This window comes from Nuphar pumila, chromosome 2, assembly GCF_984573655.1.
Source record: "Nuphar pumila chromosome 2, dmNupPumi1.hap1.1, whole genome shotgun sequence".
NCBI classification, from domain to species: domain Eukaryota; kingdom Viridiplantae; phylum Streptophyta; class Magnoliopsida; order Nymphaeales; family Nymphaeaceae; genus Nuphar; species Nuphar pumila.
Genome location: NC_143250.1, coordinates 112,916,699 through 112,928,233, shown reverse-complemented (window position 1 = coordinate 112,928,233; position 11,535 = coordinate 112,916,699). Strand labels below are relative to the sequence as shown.

Below are 11,535 nucleotides of genomic sequence, written 5' to 3'. Positions count from 1 at the left end.
GACATTTCAGTCTATTTTAGTAGGGCTGGGAAACAAGCCGAGTCGCTTATGGCTCGGCTCAAGTTTGGCTAGTAAAGAGTTAGTTTCGAACTCATGAAGTATGCTTGGCAAACTGAATATGAACAATAGGTACTTGGCCCCACTTGACTCGTATAAGCTTGTTGGGTAGTAATAAATACATTTTACATATATATTTTTTATGATCTTATTTTTTTCAGTTTTAAAATAATATATTTTTTCTATAAACAAGTCAGCTCTAACTCAGCTCATTTAACTTGGGCTGATTATGAACTCAAACTTGGCTTGGCTCAGTTCAGATTCGGGTCATTTTCTGAATTTATATAAGCTCTATATATTACGAGTTTGAACGAGCTTCTACGGGTCGATCCGAGCCGTGTATTAAACTTACCGAGCCTATTTTACGAGTTTGAACGAGCTCTTTATGAGCCAAACATGAGCTGAGCCACTGGCGTCTCGGCTTGTTTTTCAAACCCTACGTTAAAACTATCCCATGTGACCTTATACTTGAATCCGATTGATCCATAACCCGACCCGTTGAGAGGTCCCCATTTTGGAAAACGACGACGACGACGGCAGATCACCATGGAAAACAAAATATCTGCAAATTAACAAAAAAAAAAAAACCCAAACAAAACTAAAAAAGATCAAATCGTCGATCGTTTCCCTTCTTCCTCCTCCTCGTCTTCGTCTCTCTCTCTCTGGCATGGCCTCCTCCCAGTGCTTTCTCCCCTGCAATCCTAACCCTAACCCTAACTCCTGGAAGCTGCGATCCTTCCTCCTCCGAACGGCCCTCGATCAGCTCTCCCTTTCCTTCCCCGCCGTTGTCTGCTTCAGGGAGGACGACTACCCTCTCTCCGACACCCCCTTCCCGCCGGACGCAGGAATCTCCGTCCCTCCGGCTCTCTCCGGCGTCAAGTACGGCCCTTGGGCGGTCGGCATGGTCCAGGGCCTCCGTCGCCCCCCGCCGAGGCCGATCACCGGCGGACCCGGAGGTGGCCGCGGAGACGACGGTCGCGGCGACGGCGGAGGCGGAGGCGGAGGCGGAGACGACGACGGCGAGGGCTGCGGGGACGATGATAGCGGTGGCGGTGGCAGCGAGGACGTTTTCCTCCTGCCGATGCTCACCGTCGCTCTGGCGTCCGTGCACCTCGGCTACTGCGTCGGCATGTGGGCGAGGGACGAAGCCCTGGACGTTCGGTTCCTGAGGACGGGGGTAGGGCTCTTCTGCCTCCTCTTGCTGTCCGCGCTTCGTCTCAAGTGGTAACTACGAAACGATTCCTCTTTGTTGATTTGTTTTTTGAGTTTTTGGGGATGGATGGTTTGGTTGAATTCTGTGGCGAAATTGGCGTGTTTTCTGTTCGGGTTTGGAGTTTTTTTGCTGGATAAAGATTAGAATGCAACCGAGGAAAATTACTGATATTGAGGGACGTCCTTTCTTCTGTCTTTTTTCCTGAATTGATTCTTGTTAATCGAAACCGAAGAACCATTTGGCTGGTTGCGGAGTGAGTTTGAACCAAGTTCATTGTGGTAGATGGATGTATTGGCTTGATTTTCTTGATAGAAATCCTAGCTAGATTATACTGCTAAGGTTTGGGATGTGAAGTAGGGGAAATTTTAATTTCCGAAGGTGCCGAATGGCATGATTTTTATACTCTTTTGTTGATTGTTGGAAGGACTGTTATTGGTATGATCACCAGGAGAGAACAAGATATTAAATGAGAAGAAACGCAGTGTTTTCACTGGTCTAAACTATAAGCCTTTGACGAATAGATACAACGAAGGAATGGGACCCGTGACTTTTCTGTTGCTTGTTCAGCAACATGCATCTTTTACTTTGTGTTTTTGGGCCGATAATGCTTAAGGAATCACTCGAGACTACCATATTTATAGGAAAGCAGATTTTCATGAAGATTACAGGATTTGGGTGTGGGACAGCACTTTACTTTGGTGGATTTGGAGAAATGAAAAATCACTCGAATGTAAAGATTATGTTACCTGGAAGCTTCCTTACGTCTGGACTCCAGTGTATCACTGTGGAACACTCTTGGACACTGTCACTGACGCTGACACAGCCTAGAAACAACTATTTTTAACTGTAAAGCTTTCAAAACTCTTGACATGTCATGTCTACCAATTCAAGCATTGGACAGGTTAGGGACACAGCATGTCAACTGTCAGACATGCTATGCACAGTGTATGGATAGGCGTGTTTGTTGTCGAACATACTATGCGTGGTATGAGGACACATGTCAATTGTCAGACAAACTATCTGTGGTGTATGAATACTTTGTTTAGAGTTAGGGAAGTTTTCATATCGTGAGCTTTTGTCTTATATCTGGTCTATCGTCATCAGGGATTTTGATCCCAAACACTGCCTGGTACCACAAGCACTAGATGTTGCACCTTCATTAGACTCTCACTGAAAATCTAGGTATAGTGTTGCATTTTTGAAACTTTTAGAACCCTAGGAATCTAAAGAATTTGAGTTTTATATTTCTGAAAACCTAGCCATTATTTCTTCTAAAACTATAGGTTTTTTAAATAAAAATGTCAAAAAATTTGTAGAGCTAAAAGAACACAAGATTTGCCCTCAAATCTATAACAATTTTCTATGATATTGATGACTTTTGTAATTGTATGTGTACATTATATATGAACATCAATGAAAGTCGTGAAAATCAACACGTCGTGAAAATCAACACGTACTTGTCTTTTATACATTTTATATTTTATAATATGTATTGTCCACTTTATTATGCAAACAAATGTACAAATCATATATATATATATATATATATATATATATATATATATATATATATATATATATGTATGTATGTATCTCTGCCAGAGTATCTAAGTTTTAAAGGCTCACTGTGTCTGACGCTAGTGCTTGTCTTGGTGTCTAGGTAATATAGGTAAAGAACATTGTTGCATGATATACTAGGCAAAACTTATGACATGAGTGTGATAGAAGCATTTAGTTCAAACACATGGCCATGGAAATCTGTAGATGGTGATGCCAAAGCAGGGAAACAGTTCCTGGTTGCGTGATGCTTGGGTAGACAGAAATTTTATATACAAAAGTGAATCTAATAGGCAGTGAAAACTTGATCTTTCTTGAAAAGTTAGCAATAAGAATGTATGTTATTGGTGTCAAACTTGAATGGATAGAAAGATGATGTCTGGAAAGCAATTCCCTCATACCTGCCCCTCTATGCTGATATAGCAAATTTTTCTTGCATAAATGCATCGTTGATGTATTGGCTTCTTAAATATAAAACATCCAGATCAAAGCACGCTGATGCTTATTTCTTGTATATGAAATGAACGGGGCACTTTGAGAATGTTTAAAGAAGCTTCCAGTTTTCAATACATTGTTGCCAACTGGTTATTCTATTTACCATGTGAAGGATAAAAATCACAGCTTTCTGGAAGATGAAAGTTATTGACTGCTTCACACATACATGGAGTCATTGACATGCATTGGGTTTGCTTGTTAAAAAGCAACTTGAATAACAGCAGGGCTGTCGGAAATTTTGACATGATTGCTAGTAGATGAGTTTTCTACTTTTACATTTCCTAGAGGGCTTACTAGCACCTTGCATCTTCTTATTGTGGTGAGAGGATTCTTTCTTCCTTCACTGCTGTTTGGGGCAGGTTCAACTCTGTAATTTCATGTACTTTGAATTTGTGTTTCATTAGTTTGGTGATTATTTTGCTATATGGAGATATTTTAGGTAACACTATGATATCTGTGTTCTAGCATCTGCATTGTACGGTACTTGTTGCTAATAGATTATTGATCAAATAAAGCATTCTATCTTTCCTTTGAATGAAATTAGGTTTCTTTTAATTCAGTTTAGTCCTCAATTTTCTATAAGTTGATAACATTTCCTGCGGCCTTCTGTAGGCTTATCTAACTAGTATATGCCATTGTATGGATTCATGGTAATTGATGAGCTGATCTTCATTTGTTTGCTTCAGTAGTGATTTATTAATTCTGTTCTTTATTCATAATCAGCATGTGAGACTTGCATTGCATGACACAAGAGCCGAAAGTGTATGTTGTAGTTCTAGTTCACATGAGTTACTTGTTGAAGATTTTATATTAGTGATATAGTAACTGATATTTGATATCATCTAATCATAATTATCTATCATAACATGTTATTTTCTCATATGGGCATTTAAATCAAGGTTGCCAAACTAGGAAGCGGAAGCGGAAAACGATAAGGGAAGCGGAAGCGAGAAGCGATGAATAAAAAAGAAAGCCACAAGAGGATTGAATGAGAATTGAAATGAAACACAAATAAAAACTAAAATAGAACTGATTATTCTTAAATTTCATGACATTTTTAGTTTAAGAATTAATTTTTTGTCAAAATCTAAAAAAGATGACTGCAAATTTAAAGAAAGCCCATGAGAAGTGAGTAAAGTGTGAGAGAAAGCACAAAAAATATGAAAAGAAGCGCAAAAGAATATAGAAGAAGCATGGACGAAGCATATGGAAAGCATAGAAGAAGTATGGGAGAATCAAGATTCCCATCAAGTTTCAAAAGCGAGGAGTATCGTGCTTCTGAAGCGAGTTTTCGGGAAGCGTGCTTTCCACCTATCTGAGAAGCTTTTGGTAACTCCGGTTTAAATGTTTCTTTGTTTGCTTCTTTTGAAATTCAAGTCTCTATTTTATGCAATTACTTCAAGTTTATAAGCGTGATAACCATCAATGATTCTGCATAATTAATATTTATTTTTTATATTGTACATTATTAATGAGTCTGCGAGATAAATGAAAATATTATGAGAGTTAGGCATAAAGTAAGAGTAAAAATTGAAAAATAGGAAGAATATTTAGGGCTCTTTTGGAAGCAAGAAAAGATCTCATAGGAAAATTAAATTTTGCCTAGGAGAAGTTTTGATATGATATTTTTTTTTTAAAATGAATTTTTTTCACTTGTTTAGGTAGCATGAGAAAAATAAAATGGAAAATCTTTAAAAAATGAGAGAGGAGGAGGTGGGTGGTGGTGGAGCTTCTCCGATGCATTTTTTTGGAAGGTGGCTGGTGGTGGTGAGATGCATGGTGGTGATGGTGGTAGTGAAACATCATCGTGTGTGTGTGTGGGGGGGGGGGATCTTCTTCAGCGCCGTTTCCCAGAAAGTGGGTGATGGTAGGTGGGGAGGGTAGTTTTTCAGGAGGTGGGTGATGATGGGTGGTGGTGAGATGGTGCAAAATCATCGTGGGTGGTGGTGGAGCTTCTCTAGTATGTTTTTTCGGGAGGTGGGTGGTAGTGGTGGTGTTGATGGATGGTAGAAAATTGTGGGGAGGGTGGTTTTTCGGGAGTTGGGTGATGGTGGGTGGTAGTGGTGATGGTGAGATGGATTGTGAAAAATCGTAGGGAAGGCAGTTTTTCGTGTGGTGGTGGTGGTGAGATGGGTGGTGGGGAGTGTAAATCACCATTTTCTCTTAGTATGAAACATTCCTTCACCCACCCCCCATGGAGGAATGTTTTCTATCAAAAAGTGTATTTTTTAGAAAAACTCTCTAGCGAAAAAGTCTCTCTCATTTGGAAAGGTTGGAAAAATTGTATGAATTTTCCACTTTGTATCACTTTTCCTACATCTTTTCCACTTCCAAACGTGCCCATAAACTATGTAAAGGAAAAAAGGGCAATTTGAAACTTCTAATGGTAAAATTCTATATCACATAAATATGGGAACGGTCCGAAACTTGACATGAGTTCGTAAGATTTTTTGATAATAGGACATGAGGTTACTTTTTTTTGGTCAATAAAAATATTTTAATATATGAAATACATATTTATTGAAATATTACTAAAATTATTAAAAATAGTAGAACAATGTCTACACGTGTCATAGTGTGCCCAATTGTGTCACCAGGGATGCAGCCAAAATGGCATGTCCTTGTGACATAAGTAATTTTTAGTGTAAGTTCTAGCATTTATGTGAGTAAAATATTTTCATAAAACTATTCTCCAAATGCGCTTCATCTATTTATTTGATCAATCACTGTGTGGAGTTTAGCATGGCTTTTTCTATATGAATATTATATTTAGGTTAATATGTTTCTCATGGATTTGCAAATAGGGAGCACAAATGTGAACAAACTATATATATATATATATATATATATATATATATATATATATATATATATATATATGAGTAATCCGTAACAGTGGACGAGCAAATTGTCCACTGTTATCGGACAAGCGCCCGCTGCTAATTGTCGCGGATGCTGGACGTGCATCCAGCTTTTTGCCTGTCCATTCTTGTGGGTTTTTCATATATATATATATGTATATATACATACATGCGATAACCCATAACAGTGAATGGGTTCTTGTCGAACGACGTGCCCCTGTGCATTGATTTTGTGCAAAAAAAAGGGAATTAGCGGCAGTCAAGGCGGTCCTTGACCGCTGCTAATTCCCTGGGTGGAAAAAGGGTTTTTAGCAGCACTCGCGAGCACTGCTAAAAACTTTTTTTCATTTAACGCGCACCCGCTGCTGATCAGGCGCGCGTCCTACCCAACAGTGCAGGTTACTCTCTCTCTCTCTCTCTATATATATATATATATATATATATATATATATATATATATATATAGGTTGTAGCTGCCTACCAATTTTCTGGCCTACCGTGAGTGGGTGTTTTCATGTTGTTTTTTCGCAAATCTGACCTGATATATGTGTTCGGCATGGTCATTTACTAGGAAACTACACTTTGATCATGTTTTTTTCGATAAATAACATAATTTTTAAGCCTTGAATATTTATGAAAATCTTAGACTGTCTCTTTTTAAAACTTATAAAACCCTATCTGCGTGTTGAAATTGGACGATCCAAAAGTGGATTCCTATAAAATCAAGCATGTAGAACACATCTGTATGGTCAGATTTAAGGAAAGCATGGAAAATCCCTTCAAAACCTGGTAGGCTGGCGGTAGGCCAGAAAAGGGGGAGGCAGCTACCACTTTTCCTACATATAATTTGAAATATTTCTCCACGTGTCTGCAAGCGTAGAGGCATTCGTGTTTGTGTTTCAGAAAGGAAATCTGTTTTTGCTGTTTATTTCTAGGACAAAACAATCTTTTAACTGTTCTTTCTCTCTACAATGTTATCAAGCAATTATCAATGGGTTTTGGCATATTGGAGATAGGCGCGAGCATCATTAACATACATGATTGTGTCAGAACCGTGTAGATCATTGGGCTGTAGATTGGTGCATAAAGGGTCATGTTTGATTACTTATGCTGGCAGCACTCTGTTGCTTGCTCTTTCTTTTTTTTCTCCTGCAGTTTCTGTTCTTGTTATCATTTATTTGTTAAAATTTCTTTTCTTTTTTTATTTTTTAAATTGTTTCGCATGAGCTATATGCCATATGTGTGGTATGACATCGGTATAAACCTTGCATGTCACATCATTGAGAGGGTTTTCTATAATTCTTCTGGACGTGCAATCCATAAACACTCTTGCACTAACCATTTCAGGAAATATGTATACTCTTGCACTACTGATGTTTAATTCCATTGCAGACTTTAACACGGTTATTATTTTGCTGTCTACAAGTGCTAGGCATGTGATGTCTATTTGTTGTTGCTCCATTAAAGATCTGCAGTTATTTACTACACCATTCTCTCTCTTATGGTATCTTTTATGTGGAAAGATGTGCCATGCTATGGATTTGGCTCAAGCTGCCCTTTCAAATGATTTACATTCTTTATATCTAACTTGTATATGTCCCCATATGGATAGGATAATTTCTGATGATTAGGATGAATGGATGATACACATTTTATTTGAGTGATTTTTTGTTTATGGAATTATTTTAGTGTTTTTGTCTTGTGAAAATTGGAAGCTTATATATGTTGCACTTTTCAGACAAGTCGGTTCCTGTTTTTCACTTGGTTGCTGCCTTTTTTTATACTTTTTGTTAATTTACTGTTTTTTCTTTAACTGAAGCCGTTCAGGTTTGGATGCTTACATTCTCGGTTTGGGGGCATCTGCTGGTGTGATGGTTTGGACAGGTCTCTCTCTCTCTCTCTCTCTCTCTCTCTCTGATATTCTGATGTTTTTCAATCTTGTTCACAGGAGAGAGGTGCTTTGTGAAGAAAGAATCTACATCTGCTGGTTTTGTTTCTCTACTAGCAGCCTCAATGTCTTTGGTATTTTCAGCTGCTCTATATAACAATGTATGATTTGCAAACTCAATAATATTAATTGTACAGCTGTATCATTCATGTGGATTTTCTCGGCATTGGCATCTTTATGTACAGTTCTTTGACTTGCATGTATGATTTATTATCATAGCTCCACAAATCCTACTGTAGCTTAAAGCGCTCACAGGCCATTTCCTGAAAAATGCTTCTCTTATTATTGAGATGGCTGAAGACTGGTTGTATTAAGTAGATACTGTTGAAATATACATAATATGGATTAAATACAGTGTGAAATGATAAGAATTGGACATTATCTGCATATTTACCCAGTGATTAGCTTAATCCTTATAAACAAAGAAGTTTAGGAGCTTGTTATTCTTTGTATTTTTCTTTTAATAATTTGTGTAACACTACCGTTTGTTTCATGCAACTGAGGTAGCACCCCTTTCCCTCCCTTTTCCATCATGAGTGAAACAAATATCAAATTATCATGGTGGAAAAGTGTCATGCTGGCACAAGTGGGCCTCAGTTTTCCCACCACCTATTACTTTTCACATGCAAATCCTTCCATACCTTCCCCCATATGAAAGCATTTTCATGGAAAAGCAAAGCTGGCAGTATTTTTTAGAAACCGTGCACTTTTTTCCCATGACAGCCCTTCCATGAGAATGAATCAAACAGGCCCTAATGGTACGCTGTGAGAATGTATAGGTTTAATTAATAATTGGTGGATTTCTAGTTAAAGTCCTTTTTCTTGATGCCATTATACACTACTCTTGCAAGTGAAAATGACAGCTTGATTGCTAGAGGCAGGAGAGATTGCAAGTTTCTTTTTTTTTATTTTTATTTTTACTCGGAGAAACGGCTCCAGGTGCAGAGACCTAGCTGCGCTGGCTCAGCCTGCTGTACTTGGTCTCTGTCCATGTCAGCATAAAACTTTGGCTTACCCAAGGAGTCGCCAAGCTTTGGCTTACGTAAGGGGGGGGGGGGGGAACCTAAACTGCCTGTCAAACGGTCTAGGCCCCATCCTACTATGCCAAAGGTGCTCCAGACTTCATTGTTATGGGAATGTAATTCGATGCCTACTGCTGTCATAACATGGACCGATCTAGAAATCCCAATGGAGATGATGATCTTTTGACCACTCATCGAGGCTTCTTGCTCTTGTGTGTACAACAGTGGCAGCATGCGCTTACACATACATACACACACAGATAGCAGTAATTTGGTGTGCTGCTTCATTCAAAAAATAAAAAAAGTTGGTGTGCTACTTGACTCTAGACGTGCACCCCCCAGTGAAACTATATGAAAGGCATTTGTTGTTAGGAATAACCAAATCTCAGAAATTCAAGGTTGCATGTATTGGCAATGTTGCATATGTAGAAAAATCAAAATGCCAGGTAGCTGCCTATGTATCCTTCCGATTGACAGTCACGTTTCCAGAAAACTAAATAAACCTTACGGCGTGTTTGATTCGCAGGACGAATCCCGCCCAAGAACCGCGGAGTTCTGAAATCATGCATCATCTAGGTGCCAAAAAAAAAAAAAAGACGAGAGGGTGCGACTCGCCTGTTCTGAATAACTTTTTTTAGCCCTGCGCTCTCTCAGTGGACCGTTTTGTTTTAGGGTTTAGATTTTGCTCCGTCTTCAGCGGTAATCTCTCTATCCCTCTCTCTCTCTCTCTGGTGCTGGTGTGCATATGGGGATTTTAATTTGGCAGATTTCTTTTACTTTGTTGGTGATTTCTTAGCAAGACGGTGAGATAAGATTTTGTCTCTAAGCCTATTGCTTGCAAACCAAATGCTTCAATCATTTGTTATGCATTATATTCTACGATGCAAACTATGTTTATTACTACTTAATGACCTTACATAAATAAACAAAGCTGAACAATTATCGTACATGCTCATCTTAACGATCCTATTTTACAAGTTTGAACGAGCTCTTTACATGCCCAGTAGGGCTTGTTTCCCAGCCCTACTGGGGGAAAATGGGGTCCTGTCCCGCCTCACCCTGTTTGAACCCGGGATGGAGGACATGAAACGGAGATGGAGGCGGGAATGAAGGTTAAAATCAAAACCCGTGCGAGGATGAAAGCGGGGATGAACTTACGCTTTTCCCTGCCCCGCCTCACCCCGTTTGAACCGGGGATGGAGGACATGAAACAGAGATGGAGGCGGGGATAAATGTTAAAATCAAAACCCGTGCAGGGATGGACTTATGCTTTCCCTCACCCCATCCCGTCCCGTCCCCAATCCTTCTAAGGATGGAAATGGACCGAGGGAAAACGGGGCCCGCCCTGCCCTGTTTGGACCGGGGATAGAGGCGGGGATGGAGGTTAAAATCCAAACCCATGCGGGGATGGAGGTCCGGATTTTGAGATGGGGCAGGGGTGGAGACCTTGTCCCCCGCACCTGCCCCGGTCCACTGCCATCCCTAATTCTTTAGTGACTCCAGGACACACAAAAATGAGCTAGGGCATTGCATTCGGCTGCTTTCTTGGTCGAGCATGTTTGGACAAGGTTTGAGGTAGCTTTCAAGCCCTAGCTCAGCTCCAATCAAGCTTCTACCAGCTCATAGCTTGTTACTAGGGTAAGCAGACTGATCGAAATAGACATGGGCGAAGCCAGCTCGATACAAAAGACGGGCAACTCCTGACTAATTCCACTGAGAGCTGGGTTGAGTTTTTTAGGCTCTAGCCTGGCTAAAAAAGAGAAGCCCAAGTCATATTCAATACAACCATCACAGTTTATATTCAATCACTGCCTTTGGGTTAGAAGAATTAGCCCTTGAATCATGTTTTTTTACATGTATGTTGGACTTTTCAAAGGTTGAAAAATCAAATGTATCAAATTTCAACCATTAAAATATCATACTTTTACGTCCAAAAAATATAATAAGAGTGTTGATTCCTACTATTTTGACTATACTGAATGCATTTGAGGTTAGATTTGGTCAAACAACCTCTCCCTACAAATACTTTCCCTTTTCAAGTGCCCTTAATTGATCAATTAAGACACCATGGATTCGGAGCAAGGCTTTCAAATGCTCTCCTAAAAAGGGCATTTAGAGACTCACCAACAACATTGAAAACGAGAGGCGAAAGTGGACAACCTTGAGGAAGGCTACATTGCATTTTGAAGTATTGCCCTTTCACACCATTAGCTGTAACTACAATTTCTGTAGTAGTGACCATCTCCATAATCCAGTTTATAAAATTGTCATTAAAAGCCATTTCCTTTAAACACACTTCTAAATAAAACCATCTAATTGAATCAAAGGCCTTAAAAACATCAAGTTTAAGAAAGAAAAAAGGCTTTCTAAAAGCACTTAGTG

The 11,535-nt window shown here is 39.3% G+C and overlaps 1 protein-coding gene across 3 annotated transcripts; it reads left to right on the top strand.

The window, feature by feature from the left end:
* The first annotated feature begins 677 nt into the window (after positions 1-677).
* On the top strand, positions 678-8,359 carry LOC149846784 (uncharacterized). Of its 3 annotated transcripts, none has more exons than XM_089998148.1 (3): positions 678-1,281; positions 8,011-8,067; positions 8,132-8,359. In XM_089998148.1, exons 1-3 carry the CDS (start codon positions 725-727, stop codon positions 8,226-8,228), a joined length of 711 nt encoding a protein of 236 aa, XP_089854274.1. In that variant the 5' UTR covers positions 678-724; the 3' UTR covers positions 8,229-8,359. The 3 variants fall into 3 exon arrangements, with proteins under 3 accessions (XP_089854274.1, XP_089854273.1, XP_089854275.1); XM_089998147.1 differs by having other exon boundaries at positions 8,003-8,067; XM_089998149.1 differs by lacking the exon at positions 8,011-8,067.
* The last annotated feature ends 3,176 nt before the right edge of the window (positions 8,360-11,535 follow it).

Bases quoted from the DNA above. Each gene is read 5' to 3' on its own strand.
- LOC149846784 (XM_089998147.1), top strand. From the start codon at position 725: ATGGCCTCCTCCCAGTGCTTTCTCCCCTGCAATCCTAACCCTAACCCT. The intron at 1,282-8,002 runs GTAACTACGAAA...CTTTAACTGAAG, and splicing joins TCCGCGCTTCGTCTCAAGTG to CCGTTCAGGTTTGGATGCTT. The intron at 8,068-8,131 runs GTCTCTCTCTCT...TCTTGTTCACAG, and splicing joins TGGTGTGATGGTTTGGACAG to GAGAGAGGTGCTTTGTGAAG.